At 36.2% G+C, this 24,018-nt stretch overlaps 1 protein-coding gene and 1 long non-coding RNA gene across 2 annotated transcripts; both read right to left on the reverse strand.

Moving 5' to 3' along the window:
- Positions 1-10,414: 10,414 nt before the first annotated feature.
- Positions 10,415-11,112, reverse strand: LOC111402732. The gene is made up of 2 exons (XR_002704345.1): positions 10,707-11,112; positions 10,415-10,603 (listed from the first exon to the last, which is right to left on the reverse strand). It is a non-coding gene; the product is annotated as an uncharacterized LOC111402732 (long non-coding RNA).
- An 8,859-nt stretch (positions 11,113-19,971) lies between these two features.
- Positions 19,972-23,650, reverse strand: LOC111401858 (vesicle-associated membrane protein 721-like). Its single transcript, XM_023029801.1, has 5 exons — positions 23,230-23,650; positions 22,478-22,619; positions 22,278-22,398; positions 21,270-21,332; positions 19,972-20,395 (listed from the first exon to the last, which is right to left on the reverse strand). Exons 1-5 carry the CDS (start codon positions 23,417-23,419, stop codon positions 20,246-20,248), a joined length of 666 nt encoding a protein of 221 aa, XP_022885569.1. The 5' UTR covers positions 23,420-23,650; the 3' UTR covers positions 19,972-20,245.
- Between the last annotated feature and the right edge of the window lie 368 nt (positions 23,651-24,018).

The raw sequence follows: 24,018 nt of genomic DNA on the forward strand, positions 1-24,018 counted from the left end.
TATCCAAGTGATTGTGGCGGTTGTTTGGTTCATGATTATTGAGTCAGATCCACAAATTTCGGGTGAGATTCGCAAGCCTTGTGATTAGGAGGTCGTAGATTTAATATATCTACGGTTGCCTAGTTCATTGTTTGAGGATTAAATCTAAAACCATCGATCCATTGGCGTTCTCGGGAACTGTGGCAATCTCGTTGTGGGTTCGTGAGTGTTCGTTGCTCACGGGTTCGCATCAGTTAGTATCAGAGCATGATAGAAATGTCGTGCAGCCACACGAAGGGATGCAGGAAATTCAAGTTGAAATAGAGAATAACCATGCGGCCGCACGGATTAAAATTATGTGGTCGCATGGTACGTTTCCGACACGATTTTTTTCTTTCCTTATATGATTGAAACACCTATGGTAACCTAATTTTTCACGAGATATAAATATCAAAAACATTCCAGAGACGCCCAGAACGTAATTGGAGGCCCAAAAATACTTCTTGGAGAGGATTTGAGCGCAAGAACAACGATTGGCACGAAGAACTTCAAGATTTATTCAAGATTTCATAATCCGGTGATGTCTTTTATTCAAAATATGATGTATTGTGTTATTTTAATCATGCTAGGCTAGATTTTTATTATGCTAGGAGATCGATGAACCATGTCATTTGAATTTTAATATTCTCGTTTTGCAATTTGATGTTAAGACACAATTTTTATTATTTTGAATGATTTATATGCAATTAATGTTTCTGCAATTAAGGGCTCGTAATTGTGTGAATTTAAGTGATTTATTCTTGCATTCGAGAGAATTGGAATAGATTTGACATAATATAAATCATCGTAGGGTTTGACAGTGGATAGAAATATACCGCTATGCCCTACGTGAATCTTTAAGTGTTCATAAAATCGCATGCATTTTTACATATGCTCTTGTCATAGAAATATAGACTGGTGGTATGTAGAAATAGGTTTAATACATCTCGAGAGAGAGTATTTGATAGATTTAGGAATATTGATTCTTCAAAATTGAAATGTATTGTCATATTGTGAAACTAGGGTTTAAAGTAATAATTGTATGGGAATTCATGATCCTAGCGTATTTAATTCCCAATAATTATAATAACATGCTTCCTCAACTTTTAGATTTTATTCTAGAGTTTTAAATTATTGTTTTGCATATTAATTTCAATTTAATCATAAAAAAATTGCATAATTGGGGTTTAATTAGGTCTACATTCACTTTGGTTATTTAGTTTCGGTTAAAGCTACGATAGGTAAAATTTGAACTAATCAATCTCTGTGGGACGATATTCGGACTCATTTAATCCACTTTATTACTTGTTAATGAACCGTACACTTGCGGTGGTTTAAAATCGAAAGAAATAATTTCGCGAACAAGTTTTTGGCGCTGTTGCTGAGGATTGAGTTTAGTTTAATTTTATTTCTCGAGGCATTAATTCGAACTCAATTTTTATTTTGCTAGCATATCGTAGGATGCCTTTTAATCTTTGCAACGCTCCAGCCACATTTTATAGGTGTATGATGGCAATATTCTCCGATGTGATTGAAAGGTTTATCGATGTTTTCATGGACGACTTCTCAGTGTTTGGATATTCATTCGATGAATGTCTAGAACACCTAAATTTGGTCTTACAGAGATGCATGGAGACTAACCTGGTTTTAAATTGGAAGAAATGTCACTTTATGGTACAGGAAGGCATTGTACTCAGGCATCAGATCTCGAAAAAAGGAATTGAAGTGGACAAGGCAAAAATTCAAGTTATTGAGAAGTTACCACCGTCTACATCAGTTAAAGGGGTTCGCGGCTTCTTGTGGCATGCGGGGTTCTACAGGAGATTTATAAAAGATTTCTCGAAGATCACTAAGCCGCTATGCAATCTACCAATGAAGGACGTAACCTTTGAGTTTAATGAGGAATGTCTCACAACATTCAACACTTTAAAGGAGAAGCTCACGACAGCACGAGTAATTGTGGCACCAGACTGGGAACTGCCTTTTGAATTGATGTGTGATGCTAGTGATCACGTCGTGGGTGTAGTATTAGGATAGCGGAGGAACAAGATTTTGCATTTGATCTACTATGCAAGCAAAACTCTAAATGATGCGCAAATCAATTATGCCACCACTGGAAAGGAGCTTTTGGCCGTGGTATATGCATTCGACAAATCCAGATCATACCTTGTCGGGTCTAAAGTCATCATCTACACAAATCATGTTGCATTGAAGTATCTACTCACAAAGAAGGATGCAAAGCCGAGGTTGATTCGTTGGGTGCTATTGCTGCAAGAATTTGACATCGAGATACAAGATAAGAAGGGCAATGAGAATGTAGTAGCGGATCACCTATCCCGATTAGAGCTTGGGGAGACAGAAGAATTAGTGGACATCAATGAGATCTTCCCAGATGAACGGATGTTGAGAGTAGATGAAGCACCTTGGTATGCAGATATCGTCAATTACTTGGCCAGTTCCATCCCACCACCAGACTACTCGAGTCACCAAAGGAAAAAGTTCTTCGCCGAATTGAAGTATTATTTTTAGAGGACCCAATTCTCTATAGACGAGGGGCTGATCAGATAGTAAGGAAATGCATACCTGAGGAAGAAGTACATGTGATTCTCAAGCACTGCCATTCATCTGCATACGCAGGGCACTGTGGGGCTTCAAAAATAGCTGCAAAGATTCTACAATTAGGGTTTTATTGGCCTACTCTATTTAGATACACATTTGAGTTTGTCAAGAGGTGTGACCGATGTCAACGCACTGGGAATATTTCGAGGAGGAATGAAATGCCACTGAATAACATTTTGGAAGTGGAGATATTTGATGTTTGGGGAATTGACTTTATGGGACCTTCCCCCCTTCGTTCTCAAATCAATATATCTTGGTAGTAGTGGACTACATATCAAAATGGATGGAAGCAGTTGCACTACAAACAAATGACTCAAGGCAGTAATTAGGTTCTTGAAGAAATACATTTTCACCCGATATGGTACACCGCGGGCTATAATCAGCGACGGGGGCAAGCACTTCTGTAATCTCCAGTTTGAGCAGTTGTTGAATAAATAAGGTGTTAAACACCACGTTGCTACTTCATATCATCCACCAACCAGTGGGCAAGTTGAGGTATCTAATCGGCAGCTGAAGAGAATACTCGAGGTCACTGTGAACTCATCTAGAAAGGATTGGTTTAAAAAGCTGGACGATGCATTATGGGCTTACAGAACAGCATTCAAGACCCTGATAGGCATGTCTCCATACCGCATAGTCTTTGGGAAAGCGTGCCATCTGCCACTAGAAATGGAGCAACGAGCATATTGGGCTATGAAACAGTTGAATATAGACTTGAGCACCGCCTATGAAAAGCGCCTACTGCAACTTAATGAGTTAGATGAGTTTAGAATGGAAGCTTACGAAAATTCAAAACTTTACAAGGAACGAACCAAGAAGTGGCACGACATGCATATTCAGAGGCGAGAGTTCGAAGTGGTGCAGAAAGTGCTATTGTATAACTCGAGACTCAAGCTTTTCCCAGGAAAACTAAGATCAAGGTGGTCGGGTCCTTATACTGTCACGAAGGTCCTACCATATGGGGCTATACAAGTGAGCCATGAGACTAAGGGTACCTTCACTGTTAATGGGCAAAGACTGAAACGCTATTGGGGCGGTGACTTCTCAAACCAAAAGTCCACTGTTCAACTCAAGACGCCAGAATGAAGCAGTTGCAGAAAAGTCGAGCTATCGACTATAACCTAGCGCTGGGTGAGAGGCAACCCACTGTATCCTTTTTATTTAATTTATTATGCTTTTTGCATTAGCTTAGGAATTAATTTTTTCTTAAATTCATTTTTGCATATTTTTTTTATGTGGTCATCGATCATCCATACATGTTAAAAGAGTCAAAGTACTATTCACACGAGTCCCTAAGCATCACACACGAGTTCAGGTTGATTGGAGTAGCTTGGGTGATTAGGTGTGAAATTCACGCATTTCGATGTAATTTTTGTTTTCTAAATTTCACATGTCAATGTATGACTTTGAATACAAAAATTTGGTTTTGGGTACTAAGTTTAAGACCTATACACGTCCCAAAATGTTTAGCAGTATGCTTTTGAAAAATTGGGGACATTGAGAGCCGGGTCAATTCATCAATTGAAAACCAAAATTTTAGTCAAAAGTCAGGTTTTTGGGGATATAAAACGTGTTTTTATTTTATTTTATTCTTATTATCATTTTTTTCATTCCAAAAAAAAAAATTTACTTCGGTCGCATGGTGCAACCACACACATAGGTGCCGAAACTTAAGTGGCTAATGCCACTTGAACCATGCGGCCACAGGCTTTATAACCATGCGGTCGCATGGCAGAGATGGGTGTGATTTTAAAATCACACCTGATTTCTTCTCTTCACAACTTTTTTTTCTTCTTCCTCTCTTCGTGTTCTTCGACCATAATCTCCTCCCGATTCATATACAAATTTCACACACACATTCTTCCCTTCCAATCACGTTTGCATCACACGGCATTCATCCGGTATACCACGCTATCCACTTAAGGTAAAGTATTGCCTCTTCTCTCTCATTTCCCTTTTTTTTTATGTCTTTTGGGAATTTCGTCTTTGAATTCGTTCTTTTTATGAATTGAAGGAGAATGGGCTAGTTCATATAGAAATGGATTTCTCGTGATTGTGTTGTGTGATTTTTTTTTTGGATGAATTAGATATTAATTTTAATAATTTAGGGCTACTTTCACATAATGCACACCAAGTATTTGATAAAATGCCACAATAACCTTTTGTGTACAATTAGGTGCTTTTTGCATATACGTTGATTCACCAACATGGCACAAGAGATATTTTCATGGATTCCCAAATACTTTGAACAAGAAAACACTATTTTCACATTGCACCACATAGGCACATAATGACTAGGTCACCGCACATCACGGCATCCTCCGTCCCTTACTTTGCATCTTCAATTGACATACCAAACGACATCCAATTGAGTTGAAATTCTAGTATGTGCTACATTTCAATGAATACTTTGTTATGCCCCGAGAATGTCCGGGAAAATTTTAATAATTCTCAATGATGTCAAGGGCCGAAAGTATGCACTCGTTCATGGTTCCAAATTCTGAAATATTGCATTGTTCTGCCAAATTTTTCATATTGGGAAAGTGCTTGAGTTCAAGTAAACATCATATCTTGACTAGTGCACACCATGTAACACATGCATCTAGGAAAGTTTGGAGGATTTGTGCAATGAATATTTTATTTTCTCATTTCTTGCCTATTCTTTTCACATCGAACTTAATGAGTATAATCTTACAAACTTTGCAGGATGCCTCCTAAAAGAACTGTGCATGAGAAGGAAAAAGCAAGCTCTTCCACTGGGACAGCCCGTACTTGAGAGCTCGGGGGCGAAGTTCAGCAATTCTTAATTGCAACTACCGCGGCACGATATGAAAACATCGTACGCCATTGGACTTTACATGCTGAAAGATCTGTTAAGCTTGATGACTTCTCGGGTTTTGAGTTGGTCAATTTAATTCAGCTCTGTGGGTGGCAAAAGTTAGTGGAGAGACCGTTTCCACTCTATGAGACTTTATTCCGAGAGTTCTTCGCTAACTTCAACAGTGACATTGACACGCCAGGCTCCAAGCATTTTCATCAGACTTGGATACAGGGGAAATGGATTATGTTCTCCCCCAAGATCATTCATGATTACTACCAGCTTACCATGGAGAATGTGGTCCCCCTCCCAATTGACTTTCACTGGAATGAGGTGGCTGAGATTTTAATGGGGCGGGAGAATGCATGGCCCCTCGACACTACCGAGTGGCATCAGATTGAGCTTACCCCTTCCATGGCTATTCTATGGCTCTTTATGTGCCACAATGTTGAGCCCATATCGCACAGGACTACATTTCCAAATCAGACAGCATGATTCATTTACCACTTGGCTCGAGGTAACGAGATTGATCTCGCTACTCATATATACAATCAACTACACTCATTGGGAACTTGGAGAGATCGACGCTCCACTTTGATATTCCCGAGCCTCATTAGTGGCATATGTCGGGCTGCTGGTGTTGCCCTCCCACCTGAGGAGTTACCTGAAAAACCCAGCACCATGATCAAATGAACTACATTTGAAGAGCAGGAAAATGAGCGACGTAGACAGCAAGCGGAACAAGGCCAAACCCCTGAAGATCAGGAACACCCACGAGCTCCAGCACTACAAGCTGACATGGATAATCAGTTGCTGAGACAGATCTTCTCCACCACCACGGGCATTAGCTGAGACCTTCACAGCTTCTTTCAAGATTTTGGTAACATGAGGGCTGAATTGGGAAGTTTACAAAGAGACAATCAACTTGTGTTGAACTACATCAGAGATGCTAGGGATCATGCTACAATCATGCGACGGGAGGTTGATACCATGAATGGCCGGCTGAACATGTATGTTGGTCGGGTGGACGGTATCCAAATGAAGGTCAATGAAACTTGGGAGACCATGAGAGCTCTCCAGGCCGAGCAGACACAGCAGTCTACCTTGATGCGGGAAATGAATGAGATGATGCGGCAGCTCCTTGGACAACACCCTCCTCCGCCGGATGATGGTATAGCAGGACCCAGTTTCCCACCACCTCATCCATTTTGATTCAAGGGAAGTACTATTGACCACATTTTGGATTTTCATTTTTATGTTGTCCGTAAAATTATGTCTTTAATCTTCTGTTAATTTTACATTGAGGACAATATAGTAACAAATTTTGGGGAGGTGAGACATAATTTTAACTACGTATCTGTGTTATCTGTGTTCATCGGTATGAGTGCATGAACTAAAAAAAAATTACATTTTATTCAGTTTTGTTTTAATTCTTTTCATGCATGCTTGTGTGGGCTTGATAACCTTGCTAGCTATGATGTTATAATTGGACTAGTTTAAACTGCAAAATCTTTGGATCTAATGCAACTATGCTAGCTGACCCTTGTTGATGCAAAACTTGACATTATCTATGCACACAATTCATGCGTGACATATTAGCTAAATGACTGGATTTTGAGCATAAAATAGAAAAAGAATGATAACCCTCTATTGAATCAAACCTAAACTGCCTTAAGATAGTTTAGTGATGGTTGAGCTATTGTAAGGGAGCATTGAGATAAGTGGAGGCTCCGTGCATGAATTCTATTGTGTGGATTGCCTAGACCAGTGAGGTGAAGATTAGGTGAAAATCTTAAATTCGGGGTTGGTTTTGGAAACTAAATGTCTAGAACAATAAGGGCATAAAATAAATTTGTGAAAACAATACACTTCTTTTCATGTCTTTATGACTCGAACAAGTAAGCTTTTAAGGATATTTCAAAATCTGGTGCCCTAAAGTCAATTGGCTTGGGAGTCACCGGCCTAAAGCTCACTAAAAGGGTTATATAGAAAGCAAGAGGGAAAGAGGTTAATTGAAAGTCATCTGATCGAACCTTTATAATTCGAGTGAATAAGCCTGCAAGGGTTTAAAACCTGGTGCCCTAAAGCCAACTGGTTTGGGAGCCACCGGCCTAAAACTCGTTACATGGCTTATATAGAAAGCAAATGAGAAGATGAAACTGAAAAAAAATGAGAAGATTGATAATAAAATCAGAAAAATTAGAGAAAAGAGAAAGGATAACATGAAGAAAAGCCCTTGGACATTTGGTTAAAGAAACTATACCTTTGAAGCAAGGCAAGTAACCTAATTTAATCTTGAGAGTCAAAGCGATCAAACTTAGGAGAGCCTTCACTTGTTCAAATGTAAACTTGTGATAGTGAGATTAATCCAAACTGTGAGAGGATGAGGACTACAGCTACGTGAATTCCTAGTTTCGAAACACAACCCTGGAATAATTGAGTAAAAAAAAATAAGTTTTGGGGGGTTGTGTATCTCTCGAGCGAGTAAGGATATAATTGACCAGTCGGGGTTGGGACTCAAATCCATCATGAACCTAATATGTTAGCATGAACTCACAAGTACGCATTTAACAGACGAAGGTTGATGTCATTTTTGCACTGATATATCTTCATCAAATCAAACACTTAGTCCAATCCTGAGCCGTAGCAGGGTATTAAGCCATGTTTGTTCAGAATTTAGTCACTATCTTGTTTGAGGACAAACAATAGTTCAAGTTTGGGGGGTTTGATAAGTGTGTTTTTGCACACTTATTTAGGTCATAAACATGACTTAATTATGAATAAAATGATTGAATTATAACTTAATTTCGTTACATTTGTGAATTGTAGGTAACACCGATGAACATGGTGAAATACATGAGAAAAGACGCGAAAAAAGACTAAAATGACACAAAGTGAAAGTTCAAGGACCAAGGTGCAATTACCCAAAAGTTGATCCGATGAACAAATCAAGAAATTGAGTTTTCCAAATACAAATTTATGACATTTTGGGATGATGGAATGTGAAGAATGAAGAAAAGATGCAAAGAAGTGGAAAATTCAAGTAAAAGGACCAATTTGCAGAAAATGAAAGTTGAATTCTACCATGCGGTCACATGGTAGAAATGTCGTGCCACCGCACAAAGGGATGCAAGGTATTCAAGTTGAAATAGAGAATAACCATGCGGTTGTATGGTACGTTTTCGGCGCGATTTTTTTCTTTCCTTATACGATTGAAACACCTATGGTAACCTAATTTTCCACGAGATATAAATATCAAAAACATTCCAGAGATGCCCAGAACGTAATTGGAGGCCGAAAAAATACTTCTTGGAGAGGATTTGAGTGCAAGAACAACGATTGGCACGAAAAACTTCAAGATTTATTCAAGATTTCATAACCCGGTGATATCTTTTATTCAAAATATGATGTATTGTGTTATTTTAATCATGCTAGGCTAGATTTTTATTATTCTAGGAGATTGATGAACCATGTGATTTGAATTTTAATATTCTCGTTTTGCAATTTGATATTAAGACACAATTTTTATTGTTTTGAATAATTTATATGCAATTAATGTTTCCGCAATTAAGGGCTCGTAATTGTGTGAATTTGAGTGATTTATTCTTGCATTCGAGAGAATTGGAATAGATTTGACATAATTTAAATCATCGTAGGGTCCGATAGTGGATAGAAATATACCGCTATACCCTACGTGAATCTTTAAGTGTTCATAAAATCCCATGCATTTTTACATATGCTCTTGTCATAGACATATAGACCGGTGGTATGTAGAAATAGGATTGATACATCTTGAGAGAGAGTATTCAATAGATTTAGGAACATTGATTCTTCAAAATTGAAATGTATTGTTATATTGTGAAACTAGGTTTAAAGTGATAATTGCATGGGAATTCGTGATCCTAGCATATTTAATTCCCAATAATTATAATAATGTGCGTTCTCAACTTTTAGATTTCATTCTAGAGTTTTAAATTATTGTTTTGCATATTAATTTCAATTTAATCATAAAAAAATTGCATAATTGGGATTTAATTAGGTCTACATTCACTTTGGTTATTTAGTTTCGGTTAAGGCTACGGTAGGTAAAATTTGAGCTAATCAATCTCTGTGGGACGATATTCGGACTCATTTAATCCACTTTATTACTTGTTAACGAACTGTTCACTTGCGGTGGTTTAAAATCAAAAGAAATAATTTCGTGAACACCGGTAAAATAGATAGTTTAAGATATTTTTTTCCAAAGGTACAACAGAGTGAGCAGTGTCATAAAGTTGAGGAAACAAGTGACTGGTGAATAAAAAGGATTGAAAGTAAGAGTTATTCGTAGATTCACCAAACAAAATAAACTATTGCAAGGCTGACTATAGCCCTCAGCATTTCCTTTACATTCGACAATACTGATGGCATAAATCCTCACATAGAAATCAACCTTCTCAATTATTTTATGGATATGTGGGGAAATAATATTGTGTATGAGGAAATTCCTTGTTGGATCTTGAGAAAAACAACAGGCCAAATTACGTGCCTACGGAATTTTATGTCTTAGTTACCCTCAAGGAACAGTTGGAATGTTTGGACATAGACGTAGGTGTATCCTTGAAGAAATTATCAGTTGCTTGCTCCACCACATGAAAGAAAGGATACAATCTATGAAATGGTGCAGGCTAAGGATGGACCTTGGGGAAAAGTACAATTCACCTTCTTTGTTGTGTTTGCTTGTGTGGTTATCTTAAGTTGGTTCTGGTCATTAAAAATTATGGGCTATAATTGCTTATAAAGCACACTAGGAGTCAAAGAACAAAAGTAATTCACATTTCTGGTTGTTCCGAATGTAGGTGATACTCTACATGAATTGATGGTATCTCGTATTTGACAATTAGAAATGTAACGCCCCAAATATTATTGACTTAAAATTTGAGGAGTTACCGATATCATTCCATAATCATACATCAAGCGGAAATAAAATTTAAAATTTAATACCTTAATTTATTGAAACTCAAATATTGAATCAAATAAACATAGCGTCATGAATGGAATTGAAGAGAAACATAAATGCCCTAACAAATTTATTATGGATTCCTAAAAATTTCTTTTACTTGGCAACCTGCGTACCACTCAGCCACCATCCACGTTGACCAATCTGATCTGAAAAGTTAAATGGAAGGAGTGAGTAATTTATACTCAGTAGGATACGTGCGTCCAAAACAATATGATAACTTTTAAAACACGAATCTATAACATTCCATACCATCATTTCATCAAAAGCAATCGGTGATCAATCGAAAGCTCTAGTACATTTGAGAAGACCTGAAGGCGATCTCACATTTCATTTCATAGGGACCCGCAGGTCAATTATTATTTCATGAAATAAATCACATAAAAAAAATTATAATATTGCAAGGATGAATCACTTGCACATGGTATCCTACCTCGTTAATTTACGAATTTTGAAAACAAGATCCAAGAATCACGCTCCAAATGTTTATTTTCTGTCAACGCAATTGTTGCCGTGTATGTGCATGCAATAGATGTGATTAAAGAGGCAAAGAGAATTATAATTTTGGTAGAATATGAATATAATAGGGGGTTTTTGCTGAACTTAAAGAATGAAACCAAAAACTAAGGAAATGGGGTTCATGACAAAAATAAGTGTATGGCATTAGTATTTATAGGCAAATATAAAGTAGTTGATAAGGGTTAGAACTGTGTTAGTCATTATCCTCTATAAGATTGAAATTTATCCAAATTATATGAAGGATAATTAAAAATCAAGAATAATCATTATGTGATCAGATTTTATATAATTACGATGTGTATAATTTTAGTTGTAACTTGTAGATAATAAATGGAATCTACCTGTTATATTGTTTAAAATTCAAAAGGGTCTTATAATTCAAAATAAGGATAATGACTAAAAATAGAGATAAATTACATTATATATAATTTTATACACAACACGTGTAAACATAGGGGAAAACCAAGTTATATACAACACGTGTTCAACACATGTACACGTAGGAGAACACTAATCTTGTTATAATCATTATCAAATGGAAAACACAATTGGATTCAATCATTTTCAAATAAAATATTTTATAAGATTTGCCAATTATCTTGAAAGATACAGTCTCTCTAGTTAATCACATGTCCACGGAAATCGATTCTGTTACACTGGATTTCAAATGGAAAAACAGAATTTGGGTATGACTAAATCCTTAAAGATAATCATGATTATAAAATATTGTATTATTTTGCTAATTATCTTTAAAGGGACATTATTTGAAAATATATATTAAATAAGTTTCTTTGAATTCATTTATTCCAACTTAAGTTATCATTATCCATACACGCAGACATTAAGATAAGTTGGACTCCTAATTGCATTGGATATAAGGCTTAATTTATTTTAGTACAAACAAACAATTTAATAAATAACTAATAAGACTTGTATCTAATTTCCATGAAAGTAGTGTTTATTCTCTTTTGTCAAACCGAGAGCAAAATGTGGAAGCTTTAATGAAATTTGATTACAGTAACATAAATTCTTGTTTCATTATGGTTAACTCCAAATCCTAATTTAACTGACTAATAAGGAATCATGATTGCAGTATTGAAGTCACGTCCAATTTTGCCAAGTGAATTAATCCCTTAATCTTTGATCTCTTTAACTTAATTTATTCTAAACATAAAACTGGATTTGGCCAAGTAAAACAACATTAGGATTTAAACACTAGAATTAGATTAATTATAACTAAGGTTTTAAAACTCCACCATGGCTTCAATTAACGTAATCTATTGTACCAAAGAAGACTAATCCTAATCAAAAGCACACGTGGCTACACATCTTATTTAAAATAATATTACTTACCATTTTCATTAACACCAAAGCTTAAAACTTTAGAACTATAAAATCTTGGCCATAACTTATTCAAATTAATTTTTTTTCTCGAGCCTAAAATGGATAATTAATTACAAGTTATCAAACGAGTACAATATTGATATTCTTACTCTCACTCTACCAAAATTTAATTATTTGACTAAAAATATAACAATTTAAAATATATTGCATCTTAGTCCCTCAACTTTTGGTAGAATAACATATAAAACAAATATGTTTTTATTCTAAAATTTTCGGGATGTTACAAGAAATGTGATGGATATTAAAGTGATTTGTACCTTAATTCTTCAACCTCAATTGGGTGTATATATAGACTTTACAATGAGAATAATTGAGAAAGATAAGACACGGAGAGTATTCTAGAATGTATAGTTGGAGCCATTTCCTTGAATCATGGATGATCTTTTGAAACCACTATTAACTGAATTCCTTGATCAGAAGAGGGCACATATCTTACTTCTAATTCTTTTCCAAGGACTTTATCTTTGACAAAGTGAATGTCCAGTTCTTTGTGCTTTATTCTAGCATGATACACATGATTTGCTGCTAAAGCACCCACACTCATATTTTCACAGAAGTTTTAACTCCAAGAATCAATTAATTCAAGTTTTGGCTGCATTTGTCTTCTTCTTCCATGATCTATCTTCTCTCTCCCACGCATTGTACTAGGGATGAAGGTAAAGTATTTATCTTTAACTGAAACCTTGTATAAAGATTTTAGCAAAGAAATGTTGAACTCCATTGTCTATTGGTCGACAAGAAATTTCGTACCGTTTCCTTTACCTCCAATTTTCATATTGTGGTCGGATCGGATTTTCATTCGATTCCCAATTTTTTCGATTGAACTGACCGGTCTGGTCTGGGTTTGAAAACATCGGTTTATATTACTACAAAGTGATGCCTTTTGGGTTGAAAAACACAGAGGTCACATATCAAAGGTTGGTTAATAGGATGTTTGCTGATCTCATTGGAAAGACAGTGAAGGTGTATGAGGACGACATGCTTGTGAAAAGCTTGAAGATGAAAGATCATGTTAAACACCTCAATGAAGCTTTCAAATATTTCGGAGGTGCAGGATGAGGCTTAATCCTCTCAAATGTGCATTCGCAGTTGCCTCAGGGAAACTTTTGGGTTACTTGGTCAATCAAAGAAGCATTAAGGCTAACCCAAAGAAGATCAAAGCTTTAATTGAAAAGAGATCACCTCAAATGCCTAAAGAGGTACAGAGTCTTACTGGTGCAAAATAGCCTTAAGTTGCTTTATCCCAAATCCAACAAGTAAGTGTCTCCCTTTAGTTTTGAAAATAGGAAGTAGGTTTCAATGAATAGAGGAATGTGAAACAGCCTTGCGAGTGCCGAAGAAGCACTTGGGATAGGCTCCTCTCCTTTCCAAACCTAAAGTTGGAGAACCTCTTCAGTTATGTCAGGCAGTAACCAGTTCAATACTGGTAAGAATAGAATGGGGTTACCAGATACCTGTGTATTATATGAGTAAAGCACTCACTGCGGTAGAGATCCATTATCCAACGACGAGTTGAGAAGATGTGAGCTTGATTTTATTGAGGAAATGAGAGGTGAATCCCCAACAAAGTTGTCTATCTACCAGTGAAAGATGACTAGGTATTACAACTTTAAAGTTAAGAAAATGTCATTTCGCTTGAATGATTTGGTCGAGTATTCCTATCCACTAAGGACCCAAATGTAGAAAACCTTGGGCCCCAATTGGGATGGTCCTTACTGCATCAAAGAGGAGGTTCGACTAGAGACCTATAAAATTGAAAGTATGGATGGAAAGGTGTAGCCTTATCCATGGAACGCAGAACATCTACGGAAGTATTACTGGTGAAAATGTAAATGAATTTTATGTATGATTTGCATACATTGAATGAAAGTTCCATATTCAAAATCTCTGTTGTATGGAACTAAAGTTAAGGGAGAAGCCTCTGTATAGACGAAGTGTACTTATTTGGAGAAGTATGGCACTTCGATGACGAGGGGGATCTTAATTTGGACCACCTCATAACTAATAGAATTATTTAAAGAAGTCTGAAATGTGGGTCCTAAAATGATCATTAACTAAGGTTAAGAAGGCCTCAGCATGGGCGAACTACTCAACCCCATACTTAGGAAAATAAATTGAAGGCATGAATTGCCAACAGTTGCACAAATTGCAAGTAAAAACAAGTCTTAAATGACAAAGTTAAATGCCACAAATGCAATGAATTCATACATAGGGAATGCAGCAAGTCCCAATTGATAAAATCAAATGCTACAAAGTAATGAAATTACATCGAAGACAGAAAGTAACAAAAATCTTTTTCATTGAGAAAAAAATTACAAAAGGTGGGCTTCTAGGTCATCGACTACAAGGACCTACTACTATACAAGTAGGGAAGGACGAGGTACAAATGGTACAACGGCATCAGGAGCCACTTTAGCCACCTCTTTTTCAACTGCTTCATCCTCGATTTCGATTATATGGCTACTCTCCGTGGGAGTTTGAGGCTCTCCTCCCTTTTTCAAGAACTCAGACCTTAACTTAGAGGTGTTGAATATCTAAGAGTTCACCTTGATCCACTCAATCATCTAAGTGTAGGCATACCTTCGCTAGTATTTGGCAAAGCTTTGGTATTCCTTAGTAAGGTGAAAGTTGGCAATATATCGCTTCTCAACTTCACTGCCAGCAGATTCGGTTTCCCTTCTCGCCGTCTCCACTTCTTTTCTTAAGCCTGATATTTTGGAATTCAGCTCTCCCACCTGTTGTTTTAGTGCAGCATTTTCTTTATTAGCCTTCTTCAGGGCCTTAACAGCCAGCTTTTGCTGGGCATAAGAAGTCTCGACCTGCTTCGTCAGAGAGGCCACTTCATTGTTAGACAATTGGACATCATTTTTCAGATTTTTAACTTCTACTAAGGCAGAAACGAGCTTCATAGACTCTTCAACCTGTTGTTTCTTCAAAGCGTCTACCTCTGCCAAAGCCTTTAACTTCTTCACATGTTCTTTATTTTTATTTTGAAGGTTTTTAAAGAGGGATCCCGCCTGTATGGCTATCCCAAATGCTTTCCCCATTTGGCTCACCATGGTGGTGAAGATGTCCATCCAGTCATTGGTCTCTACAAAGGACTGCCAATGGTCCGTCCAAAATTTGTGAAAAGTAGATATGTCGCAATTTGAACTTTTGGCGGCAACATTGACAGGACCTTAGGAGCCAGCTCGTCGCTCCGTTGAGAAACGGAGAGCTTAGGACGAGGACCTGCATCAAATGCAATGGACTTACTTGATGTACTCGCCCTCTTCTAGGAATCTTACCTTAGGGTTCCATAGCAGTGGGCCTCTTCTGAGCCCCCTTGACTGCAACAATAGATCCTACCTTTAATTTCTTCCCAGTAAGGACTTTGGAGCAAGGTGGTAGGCTGGCCATCAATCCACTATCTTCGGTGGCAGAGAAATTTTTTCTTCTTGGGGACCTTCTCCAACTTATTTTTCCTTTGTCCTAAATAGGAGGTCGTCCCCTTTCCTTCATGGCTAGAAATCTCCCTACTGACCTTCTTAATCTGGTATATCACTTGCTTCGTTGTAATAGATGAGGGCTCAATCCCTTCCTCCCAGTGGTGGAGTTGGCAAAAGGTATTGTTGCTATATTTTGAGTGGGATACCTCCTCTTTTCAAAATTTTTTGCTTAGAAATCTTACAAACACAAGGAAAATATTTCAACAAAAAGTACACCTACCTTTTCGAGCCATTAGACAAAACTCTTCAAAGAATCGGCGAGCAACGATCAACCTTTCGAATTCCCATGAAGATAAAGGACGAAGGTAGATGTCCTACATAACCTCTAGCTCTGATTGGCTCAACTTGAAGTGATCAACCGTGCTTGCCAAAATCAAGAGACATATCAGAATTCGAATTGAATCAACTTCCATATCAATAATCCATTTAAACTAAAACACTCACGATCTTCTGAGTAGGAGGTAGGAACTTTACACAATTGCAACTTCTCCCTCACCGAGAATCATGTTCCCTTTCCCTGAAACCCTGGACCGAAAATGGTTTAGAAGACGTGAAGGGACATATCCTCTTCAAGGGAAGTCTCCACAAAAAATAGGTTCCCACTAATTGGGTCCAAGCGTTGGGGATGAACTATGTAGGAGCCAATCCGTGCAATCTCAAAATTGCCCTAAAAATGGATGAAGAGGCAAATGAAGTGCAGCTGTTAGGAGGAACTCGTTGATGGCAACGCAACCCTGCATTGGAAATCAGGATCGCTCGTCAGGAAAATGAGATAAGAATATTATATCATATGTGATAGATTATTTTTCTCTCAACTCAACCAGGTGAGAAGCAAAAACAAAGGAGTTTGCACCATAATATATCATAAAATTAACATGTTGCTGAAGTTAAGATGACTAAAAATCGCATGTTTTCTTTATCATTTCAAGCCAAACAACTATTTTTCTTTATTGTTGCTGTGTTTTTTTATATTGATTGGCTATGGCATTTGTGTTTTGGTCACCTGAACTTCAATGGCTTAAGGTAGCTTGTAAATACAAAAATGGTTACAGGGCTACCTTTATTAGAAAACTCTAATCAATTGTATGAAGATTGTGTTGTTGAAAAACAGCATAGGGATCCTTTTCTAGTAAGCAAGTCTCGAAAAGCAACACAACTACCAGAACTTGTATACTCAGATGTTTGTGGACAAATGGAGACTAAATCACATAGAAGTAATTGTTATTTTCCCACTTTCATAGATGATTATACAGGAGAACTTGGGTCTATTTTTTGAAACATAAGTCTGAAGTTTTTTAATACTTTTAAAGGCTTCAAAGCCTATATGAAGAAACAAAGTGGTTGTTTTTTGAAGGTGCTTCATACAGATAGAGGGGTGGAATACACTTCCAATGTATTCTTTGATATTTCCAAATTTCATGGAATTAAGCATCAACTAACAGCCAACTATACACCGCAGCAAAATGGGATTTCTAGAAGGAAGAACATGACAATAACCAAAATGGCACATAGCATGTTGAAAGGAAAAAATTTACCAAAAATATTTTGGGTGGAGACAGGGGAAGTGGCATGTGTTGTTTCCATTTTAAACTGGTGTCCTACAAAAAGTGTTTGTAATACAACACCTGAAGAGGCATGGAGCAACTATAAGCCAGATGTTCAAGATCTTCGAGCCTTTGGTTGCATTGCATGTGTTGAGAAACGAAAAAAATTTGATGGTAAAAGTACAAAATGTATTTTTATTAGTTATAGTAATACAACTAATGGCTGTAAATTGTTTGATCCAGAAAAAGGTGAAATCATTATGAGCAAGGACGTAGAATTTGATGAAAGTAAAGCTTGGGCTTGGACAAGTAAAAGGAGCAATAGGTAGGGATTCATCTGGATGAACCTAATATTGGTAATATATAGTCTAACATTCAGATTTCCAGCACATAAATCATTCTACTTCTTTGGCTCATATTGAAGTCTCATGGTTCAACTAAAAGGCATGTTATGCTAGCTTATGTGCAAGATTATATCATAGCCAATGATAATGATGTTTCTAATGAGGAATTAGTAAAATTTTGCATTATTTGCAGATTGTGATCCTCTTGCTTTTGCAGAAGCAGCTCAAGTTGATAAATGGATTCGTGCTATAGATGAAGAAATTCATTCAATAGTTAAAAATATTACATGGGAGCTAACTTCTTTGCCGCAAGGAAAGAAGTCAATTGGTGTAAAATGGGTTTACAAAACAAAGTTCAAACTAGATGGTCAAGTCAATCGGATGAAGGCTCGATTGGTTGTAAGAGGGTACAAGCAAAAGGCAGGTATAGACTATTATGAAATTTTTGCACCTGTAGCTCGACTTGATACCATTCGTATAATATTGCACTAGCCGCTCAAAAGAAATGGTAGATACATTAGATGGATGTGAAATATGCATTTCTAAATGGTTTTCTTGAAGAAGAGGTCTATGTCGATCAGCCAAATGGTTATGGGTAGAAAGGACACGAAGGAAAAATTCTCAAATTGAAAAAGCCTCTCTACGGGTTAAAAAGGCGACGGGGGATTAGTACACTCAGATTAACACGTATTTCCAAGAAAATGGTTTTCTTAAGTGTCCGTATGAACCCACATTGTATATCAAATCTAATTCACATGGAAATATGATTATTATATGTTTGTATGTTGATGATTTGATTTTTACAGGAGATTATCCAAGTATGTTTGCAGAATTTAGGGAGACTATGACTAGCAACTTTGAAATGATTGAACTGGGAATCGTCTTATTTTCTTGGACTAGAAGTGATGCAGACTAATGGAGGAATATTTATTTCGCAAAAGAAATATGCAAAAGATATTCTAAAGCGATTCAAGATGGAATCATGGAATCCTATCAAAACTCCTCTTTTCAAGAAAGATTTCATTTGGATAAAAATGGCAATGGAAAATTTGTTGATCCAACTTATTTTTGAAGTATGGTAGGTAGTCTACATTTTATGACCTCTACTAGACTTGATATCACATTTGGAGTTTGCATTATTAGCCGATTTATGGAAACACCAAGCCAATCTCATTCGGAAACTGCAAAGCGAATCCTACAATAAATAAAAGGTAATCAAAGTCAAGGTATCTTTTATTCATCTCTTGATAACCACAACCTTGTTGGGTGCACAGACAGTGATTGGACAGGTGATCTTGAAGAAAGGACGAGTACGTTTGGCTATGTATTTCACATGGGCTCACGAGCAACAAGTTGTTGCTCTTTACACTATCGAAGCAGACTATATTGCAACTGCCTCTACTGCATGTCAAGCTGTTTGGTTGGGAAGATTGTCGGAAGAATTAAATCAGAAACAAATAATTCCTATGAAGATTTTCTGTGATAACAAGTCAGCTATTTGCTTGACTAAAGATCTAGTCTTTCATGGGAGAAGTAAACACATCTACATAAATTTTCATTACATTCGTGAGCTTGTCAAAGAACATGAAGTAGCTGTTGAATTCTGTAAATTTGAAGATGAATTGGCTAACATTCTTACAAAGTCATTGAAAGCTAAATTTTTTCCAAGTTAAAAGAATATGATGGGAATGATTAGTTTTGAGTTTAAGGGAGGCTGTTAGAAATCAAACTCAAACGGCCTTTTTTCTTTAGCTGAGCCACAATGATATTGAGTAAGTCTTACAGTCCATTAGGAATCTATTTTTCAGTTTCATTGTTATGCCAATATAATAGGGCTTTAGTGGGTCAATTAGTGGACTTTTTTAGGGATTTGGACTCACTTTTTTGAACTTGTAATTGGCTATATATAGCTGATGTTTCTACAATTTTTTGATCATCAGTTCATCAACAAGCATTATTCTTCTTCTATCTGTCCGTTTCCTTCTTTTAAAAGATCCTGGGAAATTATTCTGATTTAGTTTCCTGGAGGGATCGGCTTTAATCAACATTCGGTTTACAATTTCAACTGATGTTGGATGCTAACTCCAATAGAACTAATATAGTCATCTAACTTTGTAATCAAACTGAATTTCAACTTTGCTTTTGCAGAGCAGTAGAGAGGATATATACAAGCATACTAAGTCGAAGAGGAACCCAAAATGATAGTACGAAACAACAGTTCTGGGGAAGCAAAAGGTGCATATACTGCTGGAGGTGTTCAACAAACTGTTAGCAAAAACAAAATTTATGACTGTAATATAACTACTAGTGATTTTTATTGTTTTCTGATTGGGTGGAAAAAAAAGAAGGGCCGAGTTCCTGCAGCAATATATGAGAATTACAGATACTTTCATACATACATGTAATAACAGATTTCTTGGAAGTCAATCAAATCAGAGGCTTCAGCAACAAGATCAACAGAGACGAATTGAGTTGTCATAGCCAGATAAATTTCATTTTTGACAGTTGAACCCTTTGCAGACAGAGAGAACTATGATGAGGATCAAGGCAACCACAATGGCCAAAACAATGATTTTAGTCTTCATGTTTTGCAACCACATTTTTCTCCGAAGTGTTGTTCCAGTGTTCCTGAAGTTCTGTGCCTGTTTCAGCAAAATAATTAAGTCAACTAGGAATGTCCATGGAATGATGTTATATTGATGATGCGCCTTACCATTGAGGCACACAACATTCCCATTTCATTCTGTTGTTAGTACATTTTTTCAATTCAAATTTTTAGTTTTGAATTCTAAAGAGGTAATGAGAATAATAACTATTTGATGAGGAATAAAAGTATGGATTAGGAGAGATGGGATCTTAAAATAGAGTTCGATATAAGTGCATGCTTGGCAAAGCTTAAATTTCTTAAGTGCTTTGGGTCCTACACAATGTGTTCATAGTAAGTTGTTGGCCTACATATTGTGTAGATAAAAAGTATGTTTGACCAACTTAAAAAATAAAAATAAAACAATTTTGTGATTTACCAAACATGCACTAAATTATTTTACTAAAAGTTCCTTTGAGTTTAACTTCTTTACCCTATAAAAGTGAACCTAGGACTTCGAGGACCCATAAGTACTACCTACTTATCCCCCACTCATTTCTAACTATTTATAATTTAAAATCTTTATAAACACTACCCAAACATGCTCAAAATATTGTTCTCATCAATAATTTTAGTCCTTGTTTGATCCCCATTATTTCCAAAATACATTTTTCTTTCTTTTTCTCAACCACACATTCTTCAATTAAATAATATTACATGAAAACCCAAAACTTTTCCTTATTCTGTAACTGCACATTCTCCATAAATCTATTATTCCAAAATGCATCAATAAAAAGGGCGCTCAAACAAGCTATTAATGTTTAGCTATTTGAATTTTATTTTTATCATGCCATATGTAGCTACATCAAAACCAATCTCAACAGATTTAAAAGAACAGCTAAAAGCACGAGTGCATAGAGATAGAGACGTACCTGATGATGAAGATTCTCCGTCTTATCCACGAGAAGTTCTATCTTCTCCCCACGATCAAGAACCTGTAATAAAGAACAAAGCCAAGATGGCATTCATCCACAAAGATGCATCAAATAATGAAAGATTTCTTTTCAATTTAACTTCTCATGCTTTGCTCAAAAGAAAATCTCTCCCCCATTTTGGGCTTGTGTTCTCATCAGGCACTTCCAAAAAATGAAAATAACGAAACCACGTGTCAAAAGGAAAAATGAAAAGGAAAGAGAAAAGGCATCAGAGTAGCGAAAGGATACAGATGAATGTTAGAAGCACTCTGCCCTAAGAATAATATAACATTCCTTCAAGTTTCACCATGAAAGGGAAAACACAACTTAATAAGCCAATATGCAATTTAATTTCGCAAGTTCCATCATATTAGAAGGATAAATCTAAAAAGTTTGTGATAAATTCCACTGCATCGAAACTAAAAATTACTTATTTCGGGATAACTTACTGTTCAATCCCCAGGGGGGCAGGTAGAACAGGCTATCCAACAGATTGGCCATCTGCGTTTTTTAAATATCAAGAATACCTGGTATTTCAGAGTAAAAAAATTCTGTTTGAAAAGCAGTTTGATAGATTGTTGTTCCTATTCATCGTATGTTTTTTACTTGTCCACTTAATTCCATGATATTGATTAGAAAAGGATTCAGTAGTCATAGCTAGCATAAAATTTTCTCATAGCAGTTCAAGCATCCACCATCTTTTCTCATGTTATAGAATACCTGCTATTCCTCCCTTTGGCACAGAATTTATAATTGAGGCAACCGAAGTTTCAAGTCAACTGAATCAATGAGAATCCTAGCATTGCTCCTAGAAAACACTTCTATGTTTGGAGGACAGTAGAACAATTAATTTATTATTATCACTGGTCAGAAATTAGGTTATGTATCTCAATATAATGATTCATCAAAACAATAAAAGATTGTCAAACTTTTCATGACATACAAGCAAAACAACACTCTCCATACCTTCTCAATATTTTCCATCATAACACCTTTAACTTCTGAAACCTGTGCTTTCACCTTTGAAAGATTGCTTATCTCTTCAGGATGATCAGTGCAGTACTGCATGTGTTCTTTCAACTTTCGTCTGTAATAAAGCGCTTCCACGTATCAGTTTCATTATAACAAATAAGAATTTCAAACTATCTCATCACTGTTACAATTACCCAAATTCCTTGCTAAGGCTATTAGCAGGAGCTGTTGCAGCCTTTCCACCACCATACATTGCTACAAAGTCATCCTTAATACGCTCCAGAAATGCCATAGGAACCTGTCTTCCTGCTGATTCTTCAGCAACCACACAGTACGCTTCACAGAATTTCCACAACCAATAATGGACAAAAACTATGACTTAGATATCTGGCAAATATATAAGAGTAACTATATTCTCAAGATGGTAGTTTTATCTGTGTTTGCATCAATTGCACAAGTAGCAAAATCTAATCACGAAGAATCTACAAAAATCTGTTCACAAATACAACATAGTTCATTAATGCAATAACTTCTTGCCTCCTATCAGCCACGCACAAGGCATGAGAACTGCATCCATATCACATTTACATAAAATTTATCATTTTAAATAATTTCCTTTTAAGCAGTTAACAATTTTCGATTCACAATCCAGGGACCTTTCAAATTATTAAGAAAATTAAACGTTGCAAGTCAACAGAGATCAGAAGAAATCAAAATAAGGCAATATTGCTCATTTCCCTTGGGATCCCCATTTAACAACAAATGCGTGCAAAAGCACATTTCAATAACAAACAACTTAATATAATAATCATGACTCAGATCGTCCAGTTCCTAATTCCAAACTTATAAATCAACACCTCACGTTAGATTCAAAATTACTGTAACGACGCAAAGCCGTAGAAAAAAACTATTTATAGGAGCTACTACTAGGAAAATTAGCACATACTGAAGCCATCGTGAACAAGGTAATTGAAGGTGTGGTTATCGCAGTTGTAGGTGAACTTATTGTTGGAAGAAGGAAGCTTTTGAAGGCACTGGCAAGCTATGGAGTTGAAGTTGCCGCTGAACTCTGTGTACTCAGCCAGTACCACTGGTGGCGTCCCACGCGCCACCAACGCATAGATTAGCGTTTTCATGCTGTTTTGCGCCACTTTCAATTTAGCTTTTGGATTGATTGGTTTCTTCCTAGGGTTTATTCACCTCTATAAGTATTTTTTTCTCTAGATCTTGAAATTTTGATCACTGTAGCATAATATTGCAGCCCTTTTCTCTACTCTTTGGTTTTAGAGAGAGAGAGAGCGCGCGCGCACGGAGATTGGATTGGATTGGTTTGGGGGAAGTAAGGTGGCTGCAAGATTCATTTTACCAAAACTACTTGGATAAAGAATGTTGGATTGGTGTGACCCTAATTTGAAACGGAATGTTGATAGAGAATGTATGGTTAAAAATTAAGATAAAATTATGAATTTACGTATAATATTATTTTATTAAAATTTTGTGGTTAAAAAGAAAATAAAGAAAAATGTGAGGGTGTTTAACATCCATTTTTATGGAAAAATGAATTTTAGAATGGTAAATTGATGGAGAATATGTGAATAAAAAAATAAGGAAATTTTTTTATTTACGTGTGATATTATTTTAATGCATAATAGGTGGTTAAAAAGAAGAAAGGAAAATGTATTTTGTAAATAATGAAAATCAAACAATGACTTAAAATAAATAGGGTAAATTGCAT

This window comes from Olea europaea, chromosome 10, assembly GCF_002742605.1.
Source record: "Olea europaea var. sylvestris chromosome 10, O_europaea_v1, whole genome shotgun sequence".
NCBI lineage: Eukaryota > Viridiplantae > Streptophyta > Magnoliopsida > Lamiales > Oleaceae > Olea > Olea europaea.

Coding starts and splice junctions, on each gene's coding strand:
- LOC111401858 (XM_023029801.1), bottom strand. CDS start 23,419: ATGAAAACGCTAATCTATGCGTTGGTGGCGCGTGGGACGCCACCAGTG. Junction 22,399..22,477: donor AGCCTTAGCAAGGAATTTGG/GTAATTGTAACA, acceptor GCTTTATTACAG/ACGAAAGTTGAAAGAACACA. Junction 21,333..22,277: donor TGATGGAAAATATTGAGAAG/GTATGGAGAGTG, acceptor TCTTTATTACAG/GTTCTTGATCGTGGGGAGAA.